Source organism: Bactrocera dorsalis, chromosome 6 (assembly GCF_023373825.1).
Source record: "Bactrocera dorsalis isolate Fly_Bdor chromosome 6, ASM2337382v1, whole genome shotgun sequence".
In the NCBI taxonomy this organism is placed as follows: domain Eukaryota; kingdom Metazoa; phylum Arthropoda; class Insecta; order Diptera; family Tephritidae; genus Bactrocera; species Bactrocera dorsalis.
Genome location: NC_064308.1, coordinates 18,715,439 through 18,738,020, shown reverse-complemented (window position 1 = coordinate 18,738,020; position 22,582 = coordinate 18,715,439). Strand labels below are relative to the sequence as shown.

Below are 22,582 nucleotides of genomic sequence, written 5' to 3'. Positions count from 1 at the left end.
AAGCTGGCACGATGATGAAAACGAACGGAATTGATGAGCCAGCGTTAACGCTTAGTGAAGCTGGCACGATGATGAAAACGAACGGGATTGATGAGCCGGCGTTGACGCTTATTGAAGCTGGCACGGTGATGAAAACGAACGGGATTGATGAGCCAGCGTTAACGCTTAGTGAAGCTGGCACGATGATGAAAACGAACGGAATTGATGAGCCAGCGTTAACGCTTAGTGAAGCTGGCACGATGATGAAAACGAACGGGATTGATGAGCCGGCGTTGACTTCCCGCTGCCTACTGCTGTTCCCGGTGACCGTCCGATTCGGCGAACTGGAGCAAAAGAGCGCACTCAGTGCGAAGTGCTTGCTTATATAGCAAGCACAGCGCAGCTTTCGTCGCGGTAGCGAGGTGAGTATGCGTATGGTGCATTAGGACGTATGGTGGAAAGCTCTAGCGGGGTTCAGCATCGTTGTGTGCGTATGGTGCGGGTACATGGTGTACTGTGGGGCGAAGTTGACGTAACTTATTGGAAGGTGGCAAAAGCCACGTTACAGACTTATATTTCATAGCGGACGGAAAAATAGAAATCCTGCGTTTGGAGTTGACGAAACCATAGAACAATTTTGGATTATTATTTACTTTTTTTTTATTTTTTATTTTTAACTTTTTTATATAATTATTATAACATATTTTGTTAAGTTCAGCAAATTGTCGACGCAATTTAGAATATTTTGAATAGTCAGCAACTAAACCAGTTTTTTTAAGTTTAAAAGCACAATATTTTCTATTTTTTAATTTACATAATTCTTTCGAAAACCATAAATTAGAACTAATTTTTTGAGTAACACACTTTGGAACATATTTTTCAAATAAATTTAAAATAGTTTCATTAAAATGGAAAGCACTAAATTCAATATTGCCACTGTAATCTGGCCAAGTTACTTTAGAAAGTTCGTAATTAATCTTCTTAAAATTAGCTTTCGCAAAGTTGAACCGAAAACAAAGGTCTTGTGTGTTATTATGAGCAAAGTTGGCTATGATTTCGATGTTATTTTCCAAAGCAGGATGATACGAGTCCTCTGGTCGAACCAAAGGATCACATCAGACAAAAGAGAACATTGAAACGTTATCAACGTAAACCAGATCTAAGAACTTACCAAACTCGTTTGAAATTAAATTAATTTGGTTAAGACCCAACTCCGACATTTCATCTAAGATGTCGTTAAAACGTAAGAGAGTACTATTAGGAATGGTGTAATCATCCATTGATTTCCATGATACACGCGGTAAATTGAAATCTCCCAAAACAATCATGGAATCAATATTATTAGCCATTGAGAAAACATTATTTATTAAAGAAGCATGCTGCATATATACAGATACTAGCGGGCCCGGTGCCTGCTTCGCACGGCAAAACAAAATAAGAAAAGAAACACACTTGTTTTTAATAAAGTTGGTTTTGTTACCTATATGAAACATATAACTGGCCGTGTGAAAAGCAAGGATATTCTAAATCAATTCCACAGAATTCCAACGATTGCCCTTGCGCTTTATTTATTGTAATAGCAAATGCAAGACGTACTGGAAACTGTAGTCATTTGAATTCAAAAGGTAAATCTGATGGAATCATTGGAATGCATGGAATTAATACATCTTCACCTTGAAACTTCCCCTTTAAAATTGTTGCTTCGATCAAATTGTTCATGACCTTTTTAACCGCTAATCTTGTCCCATTGAATAATCGTGGTTGATTTATATTTCGAAGCATAATAATGGAAGCACCCACTTTCAATTGTAAACGATGAGGTGGAAATCCGGGTAAATCCAATGAATTAAAAAATTCTGTCGGATAATTAACAGCGTCGTCTTTATTCGTAACCGTGCCAACTGATTGATATGTTACAACCACGCCAGGAACATGGGTTAAAATGTCTGCATTCGTTTGACCAACGTCTTTACTTTTAGCGGCCAGTATAGCTCTTTCAGCCAACCAATTATGATTGCGATAATTTTCTGCAATATTTGGAAAAACACTTGACAGCAATTCTTTTTTTGTTGGTGCAATATTACAAAAGTTATCTGGTAAAGTATTAAGCCAGTTTCACGATCAACAGCAAGTTGACCATTGCCTATTGCCAACAGTTGCCTTGAAAATGTGTCGGCCGTTGGATCGTTTTGAATTTGTACTCGCACATTTGTAGTCAAATTGAGTATTTTTACATGTCTCCATAAATAAGATGACTTTGAACATTCTTTTAATTCATCTGCTGGTGTTGAACGGGGAATCACAGGCAATGTGTGGGATTTTCATTTACATTCATATTCAGTGGTAATTTAAGTGCAGAATGGGCTGTCCGACCACCATCTAATAACGTCGCTGCTATTCCAGATGATGCAAGTGCCAATGCAGTATTACTCTGTGATCTTATAGTCCCTAATAGCAAGGAAATCAGAAATGTTTTGCCAGTTCCTCCTGGAGCGTCTAAAAAAAAACATCCCTCCAGTTTCGTTTCGTACTGATTCCGTTATGGTATTACATGCGTGTCTCTGTTCTGGATTCAATTTACGCAAATTCAAGTTTATAAATGTGGTCAACTCATTCATATAATATTGTTTTTCAAGATTTATTTCTTGATTGAATGCATCATGCATTGGTCGATTTGGAGCTGCCAAACCCAATTGTGTCAATGCTTTATTTGCAATTACCAAACAAATATCTTCAATGATAATCAATGCCTCATTAAACACTTCAAGTGTAATCATTAAATAGTTATTTCCTGCAATTCGGCGCATTCGATGCAAAAATGCATAAAATCCTTAAAATTTTCCCATAATTGCAGTGGATCAGATGGAAAAAATGTTGCAATAATAATAGCAAATAATGTTTGTATTTGATGAGCCGAACCTGTTGCTGATGCATCCCTAAGTGTCGCATCCCAGTGATTATCATCTTGCTGTAAATGCAATTCCTGACATGCTTGACGAAAAGTGTGACACCGTTACCTCTTTTCAAACTCAAAAAAGATGTAGGCCCACGCACATGAATCAATAGACGCAAATAAAAGCATTCAGCATGACTGGGATGCACTGTGTAGAGACGTCCAAGGACATCACTTTCAAAAATGCCACCATAACCTTGAACTGGTCTTCCTTGCTTACGTCTGTTCCATTTCTTTCCAGATGCATTCCAAGTGTAATATGTTAGTACTTGTGAATAAAGCAATGTTTTAGCAAATTGATTATTTTGACACAATTCGAAACAATTGATGGTGGTCGCTCTACAAATTGCTGTGCAGTATCAACTGTGAAATATACACGTTGTCCCTTTTGCAGATGTACTGACAAATGAATAACTGTCGGATTTCGATCATGAATTGGGAACGATAATATTCTCCAAACTGTCTCATTGCTATGGATACCTTCCCATTTGATATTGTGTTATTTCATCATTTCGGTTCTCTGCAACACCAAACACAGCCATGTCGCTGCCTTTATTTACATACTTGCAGATATATTAAATCGATTTAGCAGAATTGCAATATTCTACATTGATATGAGCTTTGAATGCTTTTGATAGTATTGACAAAAAGGGGACAACCCACCTATTATGAACTGTAATATCTAGATTATTGACTTGTAGATTTATTGATTTGCTATTATCATCTGTTGAGCGTCGGCGATACAGTGGGTAACCATCTTTTCCATTAATTGTCTCGGAAATCAAATCTCTGGGATACCGCTTCGTGCATTTCCCACCTTTCATACATGGCCAATTAATATTTATAACACCACATGGTCTATGAATCATACTTTTTGTAACAACATCAAATAAACCTGGATCGATTTCCTGATCAAGAATTTCTGCTGAGATGATGTTATCTATTTGATCGCTTGTTATTTTGTTGACTAACCTTACCAAAATAGGGGCATGTGGTAATCCTCTCTTTTGCCATTCCACCGAATACATCCAACATCGAATTTGCCGAAAACTTGACGTTTAACAATAAAATCCATCAATGACTTCAGCTTCTGCCTAAATACTCGTCCGTTATGTCATGACGGTCTGTAGAAGATTGCCGTTCATATAAATATTGCTTGATTTCGTCCCATTGTGGATTACATGTAAATGTAATAAACAAATCTGGTCGGCCATACAAACGAACATAGCAAATGGCATCTTGTGCATATTCATGCATGTGCCTTGGACTGCCTGTGTAACTTGCTGGTAAAATAACAACTTGTCCAACATTGTCAACATTTCCATCATTATTGATTGCATCGGGGAGATGTATATACTCTTCTGATAGCAATTTCCGTTGATTGAATTGAATAAAGTTCAAACGCTCTGTTTCTATCTTTGCATACATGTCTACGACATATTGATGAAAGAGACTCCGACATTTCAAAATATGATTTTCCTGATTTTGCCGCATCATAATGCTATGTGCATAACTACAAACTTATGCAAACTGTAATCAATTGCGTGATTATATCTAAATCCAGCACCAACAACAACAAACAACATTAACGTAGATTTGTGCGGCACGCCTTTGAACATTTTGATTAATACTTGTCGGCCTACGATCTGAACCCGATCTTGCAACACGTTCCATTGTATTTGCAATCTCTAGTTCTCGCTGTTCTTGCGATTGATTTTCCCTTTCGTTTGATCTATTTTGGGTTCTACGCGACCGACGTCCAATGTCAGCTCTTGCTCTTCGTGACATTTTTAGAAGAAACTAAACTAAAGATAATAAAGAACTTCAGTAATAAATTGATGAAATCCAGCAAATTCTGGACTCGAAAAGCTAAAAATGTGTCAAAATTCAATTAAAAATTGGCCAAAAAATCGAAATAATTTTTGTCTTACCGTTCGGAAGCGAAAAGAAACGTTCGAGATCGTCTGCACTCGAAAAGCACCAAAAAGTGACGAAAAGACACGAAAATCTGCTGAAAATGTGACAAAATTCAATTAAAAATTGGCGAAAAAATCCAAGTAATTTTTAGCTCACTGATCGGACATTAAACAAAAAAAATTCACTAAATTTTTTAATTTTTTTCACGAAATATCAAATTTGTGATTATGTCACTTGTAACAATCAGAACACTTGTTTAGCAAAACGATCGATTTTTATCCCAGTAATCATTGTTTTTTTTTAATTTTGTTTAACAAAATATTCAAATTAAAACGATGATTAGAACGAAAATTAATTTATTTTTATCAAAATACTCACCAAAAAATGCGAATTAATATTTTCGAAAATCGATTATGATAAAATCAATCACCAATGACGTCCAAAGAGAAAAGAGAAATGATAACAAATTGCTATTTGCATCACTCCGTGCAATGGTCTCCAATACACAAACGACCAAAGCCTGGCAGATATTTTACCTACTCACGTACGTATACATGTGATCATACTTTTTTGTTGTGCTCATTCAGCAGTGTCATATAAAAAAGTACATCTGTCCTGCTCTAATATCCCCAATCGAAGTCTGATTCAGGGTTGCATTTTAAACAGCTGATGCAAGGTTGTATTTTTTAATTCCTACTTTTAAAATTTCAAACAAAACTTTTAATTTTTTTAAATTTTTATTTTATTTTATTTTTCACATATTCTCATAAAATTTTTATAAATTATATAAATAAAAATATATTACATTTAAAAAATAATTATTATCTGAAAAAAGATTTATTAAAGAGAAACATTATTGATACCTGAAAATAGAAGACAAATATCTGAAAAAAGATTGAAACAAAATAAAGGTTATTAATACCTGAAAATAAATAATAATTACATTGAATTTGTAATATCTAAAAGAAAAAGAAAGATAAAGAAAAAGAAAATGATAATAATATCTGAAAGCAAAGATTAATTAAATAAAAATAGTGACTAAATCTGAAAAGAAAGAATAATTAAATAAAAATAATAATATCTGAAAGAAAAGATAAATATTATTTGATCATAATATAAAACAAACATTTGTTTTCACATATTATATATATATGGATTGTGCAGGCCGCATAAAATACATACATACGTACATATGTACATATTTATTTTTGCGTATTATATTGGACTGCGCAGTCCAATTTCAAACAACAGACACTTTTTTCACATACTTACTGAACAGTTGATATTTGCTGCTTCCGATGGTATTGCTGCTGCTGCTATTTCCAATCCATTCTGATTTCTAATGCTATAAAAGCAAATGAAATAATTATTTGCAAATTATTTAAAAAAAATCACATACAATTCACTTACTTCTTCTTGTTGTACAAGCACGAATGACATGCGTTTTTCAATCGTTTTTTATTACCCTTTTTGGGATTTTCTTTTCGCACTATTGACAATTATGTTTTCTTCTTCGCACTCATTCAAATAAATCAAGAAATGAAAGAAACTTTTTTTCATCGCATTTAGGTAAACAAAAAATAACCCGAAAATGTGCGTACAGAGATGTGTGTGTACAGAGAAAAAATGTGTAGTTGTATTGGAATATTTGTCTCAAGCGGGTAGCCGTGGTTGGCAGGGATATAAACCATATATGGGCCACTGCCTACGTAGTGTGTAAGTTTGGTTGTAACGGTATATAAGATAAAGTTAAGTAGATATTGCCACTATTAGCGCAAATTCGAATGCACTTAAATTGAAGAATGAACAGCAAACAAGACACCACCTCCTTTTCTGTTCAGCCGGTCATATCTTAAGATTTCGAATTGGCTGTTGAACATTTAATTATCAAAAATGTGGGGCTTTAGCCAAGTTTTTGTGAAAGCAATGATTTTAAAGTTACAATTAATGCTATTTAAATACAGATCAGTAAGTTTGGTATTAAGACCTCTAACATTTTGATAATAAATACTAAGCGAATTATTGTTAATCAGTTTTTTGTATCAACGAGTTTTTTTGGCATTTTAGTGACAACTACAGGGGGCTTATCACGTTTGTGCTCGAGTTCGCGCACAAAGACGCCAGATGGTCAGAAAGAGTTGTCAAGTACCAATTGAAAATTGTCAGCGGATACGTTGATCTTAAACGACGAAATATCCCTATTTGAAATTAAATTTACGGATGTCTGTATCGACCGTTTTTAATTTCGACGAGATATAACTTTTTATATCATCGACTGTGGAATCCGCAGCAAGTCTTGAGATAAAAATTGCCTTTTTCCGCGTTCTAAGTTTTTATTAGCTGACTTGCAGGTATTTGGAGGCGGATCTTGATCATTTGGAACCTTCTCTCCTTGAGGATAAGGGAATGAAAGATTGATGAGGTCAATAGTGGGTGGAGACATTCTTTTTAAGGAAGATGCAATGGTATCTCCATCATGGTTAAAATATGTATGTCTTATTATCTAAAGAAGTGCTAATATAAAACTGAATAAATTTTGTGCCTCTAATATTTTGGCCGTTCCATATATGGTTTCCGTCAATTATAATATTTCCGTGATCTAATATTAATAATGGCACATTGTTTTCTTGAACAATGTTACAATATGCTTTGTCCTTATTTAGTAAAGGGATAGTACAATTACCTTGCAATTCTTGTTTACAAATATTTATTCCTACATTATTATTACACTTATGTAGATACTCTTATACATTTATTTTCACATTTTGCTATTTTTCTTTTCATTTGTAATTTTCCATGTTTGTATGCTAAGGGAATTAATTTGTGTAATTTACATTTATTATTAATGGTAGGGTATTTATTATTTTGTTTTTTTTTTAACTATTAATTTTTTTCATTCCCATTATGAAATTTCCTTGGAAATATCCTAAAAAAAATCCCTGAAAGTTTTAGCCCTTAATATTAACATTAAGGACTGGACCAAGGCATGTACAAATTTTTCATTGAAAATACAGGACGATCGTGATTTTTTATCTTTAAATTTCTATTACTCAGACGGCATCGATTTGACTTTAGACACATATTCATCAGGATTTAACACTCTTAAAAAGTGCCCATTGCGACAAAGTCGAAACTCACACCTATCTTTATTGTAATAATTTAATACTTTTCGTTTTTTTTTTGAGTAAAATATTTTCTATTTCCAGATACTTTTCCCGATTGAAGAATACGCCTTCCGGTTTGTATATTGTAGTTGAATGGATAGTTTTATTGTCTGTCGTACCGCGTTAAACAATTCTTCGCCAGGAGCTGTTTTGTTTTCGCTAGCTAAGCTTGTTCGATTAGTGTACTGTGAACCCATTCAACTTCACCGTTCGTTGTTGAATGGAGTCAATGCATGTGTAATTTGAAGTCTGCTATACACTGCCTTCGCTACGTTGCCTACGAACACATTGTCGTTATCAGTCATAAGATGTTTGGCGTTGGGGTACACTTGAGAATACATTTCCTCTATGTACTCATGACAATTTAGTTTGCTTTCCTGTTTTCGTAAGTAACAATATTTTGAGTACTTATCAACGGAGCTGATATATCTATATATATAAAAGAAGGTGACGTTAGTTACTACGCTTATAACTGGAGAACGTCTGGACCGATTTCGATGATTACCACCAATTCGGACAGATCTCCGCCCAAACAAGGAGAATACTTAAGAAAATTCTGGAAAATTTTCCGAAAAAAATTAGGAAGAAAATAAATTTTCAAATACGATTTTAAAAAGGAAATAGAAACGAACATGATTTTAAATGCTGTATTGCCAGTAGATGGCGTTGTGTGCATTAACTTTTGACAGCTGCATGCATATGCACAGTTGGCAACCCACGCAAGATGCAATGACATATGTGACTTGAGTTTAGTAACATAAATATCGGCATTTTCTTAAGCTTTTATCGGCTTTCGTTAGTTATTGTAATTCAATTTGATTTAATACATTATCTATATATATAAAACAAAGACGGGTTTGTTCGAGCACTTATAGCTTGAGATCTGCTGAACCAATTTTCATGGTTATTGATTCGTTGGATTTGTCTCCACCCCGAATAGCAGAATACATATTAAAAACAATGAAAACTCGATAAAATTGGATAATTCCAAATAGTAACTTTTTTCCATACAATTTTTTTTTTCAATTTGTGTTTGTTTTGTTTTTCAATATTTTGATTTGTAAATTATTTGAATAGTTTAATTTCGGTCGCTTGCTTTTTTATTCCGGTTATTCCAAAGAAAAATTATTGAAAATTATTCAGAGAAAACTTTACGTGTGTTTCATATAAAGAGGTCAATTGCAGATTGAAATTTGTTACGAAGCCACGAAGAGGTCGCCCTAATATCGGTCGACGTTCGTTTTGCCATCAACGTATGGCAGCCCAAGGCAAGGCAAGGCAAGAAGTACTCCCAGGATGCGGTGACATACGTGCGGAATTATGGATCGCGGTCAATCAGCAAGCGATCATCACAACACGACTTTTCAAACAACAGTTGCGATGTTTGATTGACTTTATCTTGAAGCAACGTATATATGGTGCTGTTGGATGCTAGATGTACTCTGTTGAGTGGCAAAATAAAGGTTTTCGGCACGCACATATTCTTCTTTGGCTGGTGGATGATGGTTACATCAGATCAAATTGATGAAATCATTTCTCCGAAAATTCCTGATGTAGAGAAAGATCCAGTATTATATGAAGTGGTGGAAACCAATATGGTTCATGGACCTTGCGGACACTACAAACCTTTTTCGGTTTGTATGTCTGACAATAAATGCACGAAACAGTATCCGCGGGCTTTTCTTTCGGAAACACAAACTGGAAATGATGGATATCAACTCTATCGGCCTCGCTCACCAGATAACAGAATATTCAGCATTCAACTTAGAAGAGTGAATATCGAAGTTGACAACACTTGGATCGTACTATATTCACCATTATTGTCTAAATCGTATTCAAAACTCATATCAGTGTTTAGTATTGCAGTTTGGTGAAATCGATAAAATACGTTTGTAAGTACGTCACCAAAGGAAGCAACATGGCGATTATTGGTCTTGAACGATACGGTTGATACTTGAACTGCAATAAAGCGTTTTGTAGGATATTTACTTGTGCAATTCATGAACGTTTTCCGACTGTTGTGCGTCTCGCAGTTAATTTGGAGAATGGGCAAAAGGTGTATTTCAACCCAGAGAATACAGTATAGCCACCGGAAACATCGCCAGCAACAGAATTAACATAGTCGAGTTTTTTCTCAACTTTCGTCAGTGATCCGTTTGTGAGAACATTGCTCTATTCGGAAATACCTTGATATTATACATGGAATGCATCGTCGAAGAAATAGTTACGCAGAAAGCAAGGCCAACCAGTAGATTGACATCCAGGTGTCTAATGCATTAGGACGAATTTACACAATCCACCCGAAAAACGATGATTGTTTCTACCTTCGGTTGCAATTGATTAATGTACGCGGTTCAACTATATTTTAGTCATTGCTTACTGTGAATGGTTCGATGTGTGCAAGTTTTGGAGAAGTAAGCCAGCAATTACATTTGCTGGAACACGTTAATCACTGGAATGAAAATGAAGTTCGCATACTTTTCGATATAAACATCGACATTGCCAAAGACATTTACATCGTCTTCGCTAAAAATTGGAAATGGTACAATTTCGGTTGATACTTCCGGTGGCTCGATATCAATTCACGAAAGATGAACTCATCACAAATGTTCGGACATTGGCTAAATTATCGTAACTGCGATTCCTTAAGTGCACGCGCAATGTTAGCTGCCAAAAATACCGATGTTGTTAACTTAAACTGGAAGATTCAAAGTCAAATTCCGGGAGACTTGCGCTCATACAAATCGATCGATCGTCTTGACAATGAAGACGACGCCGTGAATTAGCCAGCGGTATTTCTAAATTCTCAAAGTAGGATCCGCCGTTATTATGTTTTGCAATCTTCATGGGCCGAATACAAGGGGGAGAATTCTTGATTCTACGAATTCCTTTGAGTTCTAACGATTTTCCATTTCAGCTCAAGCGTATTCCGGCATAAATAAGGAAATGCTATGTTTTTCACATGGCCGTGGCGTGCTCACGAGTTGGAAAACCATCTTTTCTGTACACCGGAACAGAAACTAAAAAACGTTGTTTATAAAGCTGCGTTACATTGAAAAAAAAAAATGAAATAAAATAAATAATAAATTTAACTTTCTTTTCATTTCAAAATACATAATATCACGCAGGACAACGGCTGCGGGGTCAGCTAGTATCTATATATACAAAAGAAGGTGACGTTAGTTACTACGCTTAGAACTGGAGAACGTCTGGACCGATTTCGATGATTACCACCAATTCGGACAGGTCTCCGCCCAAACAAGGAGAATACTTAAGAAAATTCTGGAAAATTTTCCGAAAAAAAAATTATGAAGAAAATAAATTTTCAAATACGATTTTAAAAAGGAAATAGAAACGAACATGATTTTAAATGCTGTATTGCCTGTAGATGCCGTTGTGTGCATGAACTTTTGACAGCTGCATGCATATGCACAGTTGGCAACCCACGCAAGATGCAATGACATATGTGACTTGAGTTTACTAACATAAATATCGGCATTTTCTTAAGCTTTTATCGGCTTTCGGTAGTTATTGTAATTCAATTTGATTTAATACCATTGTATAACCCTACAAGTAACAAAAGAATCAGCTGTTTTCCAAGAATTTTTCACAGCTGAGATCACCTGTTCGAAATCTGCCTTTTTTAGGCACAGAGATGTAATTAAAAGAATGTAGTAGATCAACTTTTTTGTGAAAAAATATTTGTAACGGAAAACATTAATGAAAACTTTCAAGAATATTTTTGAAACAAAAGTTTATTGAATATTTATGGCTCTTCCTCACCCCCTCTGAGGTTGCAATGCAGGCGCGTTACCGATCTTTTTTGGGTGTTCGGTTCCCCAGGAGGCCTATTTTCACCCTTTTTATATATACAGCTTACAATCTACTTATTATAAAAAATATAACATTGAAAATATAAGTCAAAACAAACAACTAGAAACTATTTAACAAAAACCAAAATAAATATAAAAAAATCAGGTACAATTCCATTGTATGTATACATTAACTAAACAAGTCAAAAGAATCAACTTGTGTTAATTTCAACAAAAACAAAAATTAATATAAAAAATCGGGTACAATTCAATTGTATGTATACATTAACAATACAAGTCAAAACAATCAACTTGTAATTATTTGAAAAAAGAATAAAATAAATATAAAAAATTGGGTACAATTCAATTGTATGTATACATTAACTAAACAAGTCAAAAGAATCAACTTGTGTTAATTTCAACAAAAACAAAAATTAATATAAAAAATCAGGTACAATTCAGGAACAACAACAATAATATTCAAAACAATCTACTAAGTAATAAATAATATTTACAAAATATTCTAAATCACCCACAGCGAAATACTTATTAAAAACCCTATCAAAGGAATAGTGGTGGAAAGAAGGGTCCTATACCTGGTACACGAAAACACTTAAAAAACAAAAAAAAAAAATATATAGATAATAAGCGTACAAACCTAATCGCTAAAATTCTCATTTCAAAATCACAGATAAAGGTAACTATGGAAATGCGGCATTCGACAGATAAACTTTTTGACAAATATAAAATAATTCAGACTGACAGACATACATATATACAAATAAATTCCGACTCATATAAACAGACAAACGGACGTGATTACTATTTATGTGTAACACACAAGAACTTTACGTTTTTGAAATCACTTTGTTTTACTTTTTTATTAAAAGCATTTACTAAGAAATATGTTCTAATTCTAATGAATAGACATTTTATAATATCGGAATTACAATTTTCACAACAATAGTACGGGTCTACGTTAACCATTTTTTCAAATAATATTTGGGAAAACCCGATCCTATGGCAAGTAGAATCAAAATGTTGTGTATAAATATCCTCGATTTTTGATAGAAAATCTATAAATTCAAGGGGTGGTTTTACTATTTGGCAATTACTATATTGCTTTTCTGAAGTGAAGAAAAAATCTTCTTCAGTAATACCACCATCAAATCTTGGCAAGGGCATTAAACAATTATGTTGTTTAAAATATTTATAGTACAAATAACCGCAAAAATACACAAAAGCATTTTTATGTAGAAAGCTACTTTCATCTACGTCCACATTTACCTCGATTTGTATATTTTGAAATGAGGTAGAATTGGTAGGTCTTGGTAAACTTTGAAAAGTTTGCCAAGAGGTATTTTGAACCAAAGCGTCGTTGCGGGCGCTTTCGAGGGAGCTATTTGAAAATGACTCACACTGGTCAACTGGCAAGAGTTCGCAGTTCCCTTTATCCACACAACGGATATATCCTATGCCCCAGGCTTGTCTGAAAAGATATGAGAAACGCTGCGGAGTTATTCTCACATCAAATCCCCCCCCTCTTCGTATATGTCCGAAAAAATTTTCCAGTCTATCCTGAGTCAGTTTTCTAGTCATTAAATGTGTGAATCCCTTATGTGACCAGAAACGCCACAAACGTCTTAAGCTACTTATATTTAGAAGCCAACCTTTTATAAAACTGAAAGTGTTTGTTATTTCGCGACCGAAAGAATCGTACACTTTTATGGAGTTAAGAAACTCCTCGGCTTCTTTAAGAAATTTTAATTGGTCCGCAGTTGCCGAAAAGGGTTCTTTAAAATTCCCTACTGCTCCAAAGACATTACTATTAAAAATATTGAATAATTTATCAAAAAAAAGGACAAACTCGGCTGTGTTAATAAAAGATGGAGACTTAGAAGTATTAAGTTTCCCGGAGCTATAAATGGCGAACATAGCACTTGCAACAGAATGACTAAAAACTTGAGAAGCTAATTGCACGCTCATTTTTTGAAAAGGTTTAGGGGCTATGTGTGCCGAGGTCAATTTATGGGTGCAACTAATGTCGTTTGGGGTACCATTTTCGTATATATGAACGATATCTGACCATTCAACTGGACGCCCATTTACAACGACTTTATTTTTTTTATTTTCTAAGCAGTTTCGTGTACTTTTTAAAAGATGAGGAGAGTCAAAGAAGTAAATGACTTCCGAGTCATTCACTTCGAAATAGGGCCTTTCTTTACATACTCCTAATAGCCTAGCAAAATTAACAAAATTTGACCCTTGGTCGCTAACTATTTGGCAGGGACGCAATCCAATACCCTGGAGTTGACCTATGGCTTCGAATATATATTTTTTCATTATATCTCCTTTGCAAGCTTTGTGCACAAAAAAATATGCTAAAGGGTGGGTCCAAGTTTCTCCACCAATACCTTGGACGAAAAGTGTTAAAACACTAGAAGCTACTCGAGAGGTACGATTTTCATCACCGTAATCCTCCAACCCAATAATCCAGTCCCTATTTCTTTCATACTGAAGGTGAATTTTCAGAGACATTTCGTCACAGCATATCGAAACATATCTCTGTGCGTCAGTGAAACCACGGCTTCTCAACTCCAGGGCTTTAATGCTGCTAAAATTGCAGCCAGGGTTACGTGGCCAACCCTGAACAAATTGTTCGAGGGTCACTTGCGATGGCCAATTAAAAATGGGCTGTAAATACCTGAACGCAATAGGTGATACAAATTTTACAGCCAGAGCTAATGTTTTTAATTCCCTATCATATCTATAACCCTTCGAAGTACGGGGTGCATTTTTTAAACAATTTCTCACACATATCGCAAGATGTGGAGGAAGTTTGCCACATAGCTCTGAAATTTGTCTATTTTCTTCCTGCCCTACCATAGACAAATTTTTATTATTTTCTAAAATTTCTATTCTATTCTCTAAAGCTCTCACCTTATTGCGTAAAAATTCTATTTCCTGCGATTTTTTGTCTAACTCCTCCCGATACATTCTTTTTCTAGGTGTCCCTTCTGTTAAATATTGTTCTGTTTGCGTTTGCCTACTAGTTATTTGCCCAAGTGCTAACTATTTGAGAGTTACCTAAAGAGGAAGAATACGTATGATCTTCATTATATAGGGGTTGAAGGGATTTACCCAAAGTCTCAACTTCAAACATATTAGTGTTTGAAGTCGAGACAGTTCTAATTGGAGAAGAGCTAAGATGTATCGGGTTGAAATCTGCACTACCTAATTCTATAATGTCTTGTTCGTGTTGGTCAAATACACTACCTACTTGTCCACTACAACCTATTGCCTTATCTACTCTAACTGCAGGTGATAATACTCTTAAATTTAAATCTGGTGTAGCTGATCTGGAGATAAGCCGTCCCTTCCTCATCTTTAAAGAGAAATGTCTTTGGCACGCAAATAAATATTTCGCCGTTGGATTTCTTATGCCCAACAGCTTCATCCATTCGTGCCGCCTAATTGAAATTAAACAAAAAATACGTACATTAACTAAACTAGTAAACTAACAATTTAAAAATAAACAGTTGCATCAAACATATCACAACGACAATACAATATTAGAAACAAAATTTAAGTTTTCGTTATAAAATAGATAAATTTTGGTTTTATATCTGTCAGCGATTTCCATTTATTTTTGATTATACATTGTTTTGTATTTTAGGTGACGATATTTATATTTTTATATTTAAAATATGAGTTTTGGGTATAAAGTGGTTATATTTGATGGTTATCATGCACTCATAATGAAACAAAATTTGAGTTTTCGTACTGTACTCATATACTTTACATTTAATTTCGTCATATTATTATATAATATTACTTATACATATGTATATATAATATTATTATATAATATTACTTATTTGCTTAATAAATTTATAAAAGAAAATATCCATATGCATGAACAGAGGAATTTTTGCGAAAATGAAGTGTAAAATGTGGATTTATTTAAAAGTTTATAGTGTAATTTAATTAATTTGAAGTGAAAAATGTGAATAAAGTGCGTTTAATGTGGTGAAATAACTTTTTGAAATGGTCCAATTTGGCGAATTTTCGAACTTTAAGGTCGAGTATCTCGTAAACTAAGCGTTTGCGGTCCCTATAACCCGATATATTTTTTAATCAGGAGGACTTCCGTTATGCCATACTTTTAAATTAATTTTTTAACATTTAACACGATTTTAAAACTTCACTTTTTAATAAAATCACGATTTAGGACGACCCTATTCACTTCTTGTTCATTTTAAAACTTCACTTTATTATAACATCACGATTTAGTACGACCCTATTCACTTCTTGTTCACTTATTTACATATTTATTTACCTACGATCATATTATGTATATATTTATATACATACGACAATATTATGTACATAATTATATTATTTTTATACATAAAACTCACCTGGACATTTCCCCTTCTGATGGGAAGGGATACAACGGCACCCCCAAACTGCAACCAGCAACACACTTTCTGGAAGGCATCCTATACAAAATCAAACAACAAATATTAACAAATTTAATTAATTAATGTTACTATACTTACATACGCTGAATATCTCTTTAAATGATGTTTCAATTTTTCTTAAAAGCACACTTAAAATTACTATCACTTTTCCTTAGCTTTTTAAGCTTAAAAAAATGTCCGTTGAAATGATTTGACACATTACACGGTTGCACGAAATACATAGTTTTTACACAAATATTATATAAATATTTTTCTATAAAATTGGAAACATTTAATAATATATTGATACAATAATTAATATTTTGGACAAAACTGATTAAATTTAATATTTAGGAATTTAAATAATCGAAAAATATTTGAATATTTAATAAAAATATTGTTAAAGTTATAAATTTTAAAACCGAACACGGCAACACACTATATCAGATTTGAGGCATTTGAACGTTTTAGTAGTAGAATATTTGGGGGCAACCCGTACCAAGTGACTAATTAGTAGCAGAATACTTGGGGGCAACCCGAACCAAGTGCCCGATTTGTAGTAGAATATTTAGGGGCAACCCGTACCAAGTGCCCGATTTGTAGTAGATTTTTGCGTATGTGTTAGTGAAAAATGAAGGATTGGTTACTTGTAGGTTTATACAATGTTTAATACATTATCTGTATATATAAAACAAAGACGGGTTTGTTCGAGCACTTATAACTCGAGATCTGCTGAACCAATTTTCATGGTTATTGATTCGTTGGATTTGTCTCCACCCCGAATAGCAGAATACATATTAAAAACAATGAAAACTCGATAAAATTGGATAAATCCAAATAGTAACTTTTTTCCATGCAATTTTTTTTTCAATTTGTGTTTGTTTTGTTTTTCAATATTTTGATTTGTAAACTATTTGAATAGTTTAATTTCGGTCGCTTGCTTTTTTATTCCGGTTATTCCAAAGAAAAATTATTGAAAATTATTCAGAGAAAACTTTACGTGTGTTTCACATAAAGAGGTCAATTGCAGATTGAAATTTGTTACGAAGCCATGAAGAGGTCGCCCTAATATCGGTCGGCGTTCGTTTTGCCATCAACGTATGACAGCCCAAGGCAAGGCAAGGCAAGAAGTACTCCCAGGATGCGGTGACATACGTGCGGAATTATGGATCGCGGTCAATCAGCAAGCGATCATCACAACACGACTTTTCAAACAACAGTTGCGATGTTTGATTGACTTTATCTTGAAGCAACGTATATATGGTGCTGTTGGATGCTAGATGTACTCTGTTGAGTGGCAAAATAAAGGTTTTCGGCACGCACATATTCTTCTTTGGCTGGTGGATGATGGTTACATCAGATCAAATTGATGAAATTATTTCTCCGAAAATTCCTGATGTAGAGAAAGATCCAGTATTATATGAAGTGGTGGAAACCAATATGGTTCATTGACCTTGCGGACACTACAATCCCTTTTCGGTTTGTATGTCTGACAATAAATGCACGAAACAGTATCCACGTGCTTTTCTTTCGGAAACACAAACTGGAAATGATGGATATCAACTCTATCGGCCTCGCTCACCAGATAACAGAATATTCAGCATTCAACTTAGAAGAGTGAATATCGAAGTTGACAACACTTGGATCGTACTATATTCACCATTATTGTCTAAATCGTATTCAAAACTCATATCAGTGTTTAGTATTGCAGTTTGGTGAAATCGATAAAATACGTTTGTAAGTACGTCACCAAAGGAAGCAACATGGCGATTATTGGTCTTGAACGATACGGTTGATACTTGAACTGCAATAAAGCGTTTTGTAGGATATTTACTTGTGCAATTCATGAACGTTTTCCGACTGTTGTGCGTCTCGCAGTTAATTTGGAGAATAGGCAAAAGGTGTATTTCAACCCAGAGAATACAGTATAGCCACCGGAAACATCGCCAGCAACAGAATTAACATAGTCGAGTTTTTTCTCAACTTTCGTCAGTGATCCGTTTGTGAGAACATTGCTCTATTCGGAAATACCTTGATATTATACATGGAATGCATCGTCGAAGAAATAGTTACGCAGAAAGCAAGGCCAACCAGTAGATTGACATCCAGGTGTCTAATGCATTAGGACGAATTTACACAATCCACCCGAAAAACGATGATTGTTTCTACCTTCGGTTGCAATTGATTAATGTACGCGGTTCAACTATATTTTAGTCATTGCTTACTGTGAATGGTTCGATGTGTGCAAGTTTTGGAGAAGTAAGCCAGCAATTACATTTGCTGGAACACGTTAATCACTGGAATGAAAATGAAGTTCGCATACTTTTCGATATAAACATCGACATTGCCAAAGACATTTACATCGTCTTCGCTAAAAATTGGAAATGGTACAATTTCGGTTGATACTTCCGGTGGCTCGATATCAATTCACGAAAGATGAACTCATCACAAATGTTCGGACATTGGCTAAATTATCGTAACTGCGATTCCTTAAGTGCACGCGCAATGTTAGCTGCCAAAAATACCGATGTTGTTAACTTAAACTGGAAGATTCAAAGTCAAATTCCGGGAGACTTGCGCTCATACAAATCGATCGATCGTCTTGACAATGAAGACGACGCCGTGAATTAGCCAGCGGTATTTCTAAATTCTCAAAGTAGGATCCGCCGTTATTATGTTTTGCAATCTTCATGGGCCGAATACAAGGGGGAGAATTCTTGATTCTACGAATTCCTTTGAGTTCTAACGATTTTCCATTTCAGCTCAAGCGTATTCCGGCATAAATAAGGAAATGCTATGTTTTTCACATGGCCGTGGCGTGCTCACGAGTTGGAAAACCATCTTTTCTGTACACCGGAACAGAAACCAAAAAACGTTGTTTATAAAGCTGCGTTACATTGAAAAAAAAATGAAATAAAATAAATTATAAATTTAACTTTCTTTTCATTTCATAATACATAATTTCACGCAGGACAACGGCTGCGGGGTCAGCTAGTTATATGTACATATATTATTGTTCATGTGAAATATATCCATTTGTATGTATCCCCCTACTTTAGTTGGAATTAAAGTTTTTCGTATAGGTCGTTTGTTTGGATGTCTTTCATACTTGTGTTGTAAACAAATTTCACATTTCATTGTTTCTGTTTTACACATTGGTTTTACAACTTCTTTTAATTTTTCTATTAAGTCATTCTTGTATTTGTAGTGGATTGTATGACTTACTCTATTTGAAAAAATTGTTTTCGTTGGTACGCCTACGTTTGCTAGGTCATAAACAGGTACAATTTGATTTTTAAATGAATTAAATGGTTGTTTTACTCTTTGGAAATGTTCTACAGGGGAACTTACTGCCGAACATTGAGAACAATCAGTCGCACAATGGTGGCATTTATTTGTTGTCTTGATAAAGCGTCTGCTACAACATTTTGGTGTCCTGGTTTATAAACAAATTTTGCTCCATATTCTTCAATTAAAAATTTCCACCGTATTCGGATTCTTGTCTGATATTGAATATATGACGGACTGATGGTCCGTGAAAATAGTTAAATTTGCTATCCCGTATAGATAGTTTCGTAACTTTTGAAGTGACCAAATAGTTCTTTTTCATTTGTGCTATAATTCTATTCAGTATCATTTAGTGTTCTTGAAATGAAGGAAATTGGTTGTTTATTTTGAGATACGACTGCCCCAATAGAAAACTTACTTGCATCAGTAGTTAAATCAAATGGTTTCCAAAAATCTGGTTGAAAGAGTTCTGTTCGGTGCTTCCTCGTCTAATTTTATGTCTACTTTAGCGCTCTGATTTTTTCTTAACATTCTTTGATCTCCTCTTAAATGAATATTAAGGGTTTAGTGATAAATGCAAAATTCCTAATAAATTTTCTAAAATAACTAGCTAATCCTAAAAATTACCTTAGTTCTTTAAGAGTTTTTGGAACTGGGAAATTGTTTCAGTCTTGTTTGGATCCACAGTAATCCTATATAGACACCGCTTACGCGATTATAGCCGAGTCAACAACAGCGCGCCAGTCGTTTCTTCTCTTCGCTACGTGGCGCCAATTGGATATTCCAAGCGATATTCCACTTGGTCCTTCCAACGGAGTGGAGGTCTTCCTCTTCCTTTGCTTCCCCCGCTGTCTTTTAATTCGCTACACTATGTCAATGTCGTCGTATATCTCATACAGCTCATCGTTTCATCGAATGCGCTATTCGCCGTGGCCAATGCGCAAAGGACCATAAATCTTTCGCAGAACTTTTCTCTCGAAAACTCGCAACGTCGACTCATCAGTTGTTGTCATCGTCCAAGCCTCTTTCCCTATATCAGGACGGGATTGACTTATAGAGTTTGGTCTTTGTTCGTCAAGAAAGGACTTGTTGGTAAGAGTTAGTTTGCGTTAGATTTCGAGGCTGACATTGTTTTTGGTGTTAGTTCTGTTTCCCAGACAGACGAAACTGACTACGACTTACAGTTTATGACTGTCAACAGCGACGTCGGAGCCAAGTCGCCAGCAGATGGTACATTCTCTATTTAGTTCTGCAGCTCGAATTATTTTCTCCAGAGTCTCCGACTATCACTCAGAGCGAGCGGTTATCTCATTCCCGTGTGCATTTCGTTCTTTAGTTACTTGTGGTGTAATCCACGTGCTTTGTTTTTATTGTTTCACAATATATTTCAGTTTGAAGTGAATAAATTACTTAGCCGATTCCAACTTATCATTGTGCAACAATGGCCCCAGGGCCCACCCCCCTTGGGAAGAATCGGTTTGCTCCGCTTGCCGATAGTTCCAGACTAAAAAAGAAAAAAGATAAAAGACTTAAACAAAAAATCGATATTACTGATATATTTGACTTCCCAACTCTACCTTCAATCAGTAGAAGTAATAATGACCCTAAATATATTACAATCGAATCTACCGAATCAAATAAATCAATTGCGCAATTTTCTTGCTTTGCTGTACACAAAGCCATACGCGCGGTGAGTAGCGAAATTAATTCAGTGAGTGAGCTCCGTGATGGTAAATTGTTATTCAGCCCTATTCTGCATTTCGACTCGAATCGAAATTATTTCAGTTAGGCAACTTTGGTATTCTGCGTTTCGATTAGTTTCGATCAATCTTCGAAATTTCCGATTTTATGTATTCTACATTACGATCGTAGTTCCGTTTTTGTAAGTTGAACTTTTGTTGGCGTAGAGCGGTCATATTTTGGTTTTAGTGTACTTTTAAAATATAAAAATGTAAGTAAAATTTGTTGTTGATAGTTTAAAAGTCACCAACATGATTTATTGAAGTTTTTTGTGCTTTAATATATATATGCTTGATATATTTGTAGGTCAAAAACAACAACACCAGAACAGTATGAAAAATTGGCTGATATAATGGCAACCAAAAGAGATGTTGCGCAGGGCTTCCAACAGCGACCGAAGGAAGAAGTGAAGGAGTTTTGGGAGGAGATTGCAAATGACCTAAATGCACTTGGTCCACCTTCAAAAGACTCCAGTACATGGAGAAAGGTACTACTGAAAATACATTTTTTAAATACTTCAAACGTTTTGTTACAGGTGTGGATTGACTGGAAGAGCTATATAAAACGCAAGCTGTCTGCAAATAAAAAGGAAATAATGAGCACTGGTGGAGGTCAATGTCGGTTGCAACCTATAAGCCCACTTGAGGAGAAGGTTATAGCTTTGACAGGGTTGGAAACTTGTACAAGTGGAATAAGAGGTGCGCGGGCTTATGGCGATAGTGCGCAGGTACAAGACGTTGCCCAAACTTCCGAAATGGACATTTCCGCATGTTCGGAGGATCGAAATGAAATTCCTTCATGCAGCAGAGTTAGCAGCCAGCGCGGAGAAAGAAGAACTGATAAGGAGAGCGCTTCTTCCTTACTAAAAGAACAAATAGCTCTCCAAAAAGAATTCTACGAGGACACCAAAAACCATAATGAAGCTGCAGTTAATAAAATGGAAGAAGTGGTGACATATTTACGTCGCATGAATCGTCCTTTAGAATGTATGGCGGACACCGCAGTGAAGCAACTACAAGAACAGAAACGACACAATAAAATGAAGGAAGAATTGCTAAGGGAAAAAGTGGAAATAAAGATGCGGATGCTAAAGTTAGATCCAAATTATAAATCTGATTCGGAGTAATTTAGTAAATAACCTAAATTTTGTACCTGAACTTTTTTTTTAGTTTTTTGTTATAATTATCTTAAGAAAGAAGCTGTGAACTGAACTGCTGTGAATGAACTGAATTCAATTTATTATCTTTAAGTAACAATTTGCGAAAT

General features: G+C 34.8%; 1 protein-coding gene across 3 annotated transcripts; it reads left to right on the top strand.

Annotated features, from left to right (window-relative positions):
* Positions 1–5,857: 5,857 nt before the first annotated feature.
* Positions 5,858–22,570, top strand: LOC125779435 (uncharacterized). Of its 3 annotated transcripts, none has more exons than XM_049460796.1 (4): positions 5,858–9,227; positions 17,348–21,527; positions 21,623–21,803; positions 21,888–22,570. In XM_049460796.1, coding segments are annotated over exons 2-4 (738 nt in total). In that variant the 5' UTR covers positions 5,858–9,227; positions 17,348–21,525; the 3' UTR covers positions 22,443–22,570. The 3 variants fall into 3 exon arrangements, with proteins under 3 accessions (XP_049316753.1, XP_049316751.1, XP_049316752.1); XM_049460794.1 differs by having other exon boundaries at positions 5,860–9,227; positions 21,852–22,570; XM_049460795.1 differs by lacking the exon at positions 5,858–9,227 and having other exon boundaries at positions 17,225–21,527; positions 21,852–22,570.
* The last annotated feature ends 12 nt before the right edge of the window (positions 22,571–22,582 follow it).

Bases quoted from the DNA above. Each gene is read 5' to 3' on its own strand.
- LOC125779435 (XM_049460794.1), top strand. The intron at 21,804-21,851 runs GTACTACTGAAA...GTTTTGTTACAG, and splicing joins ACTCCAGTACATGGAGAAAG to GTGTGGATTGACTGGAAGAG.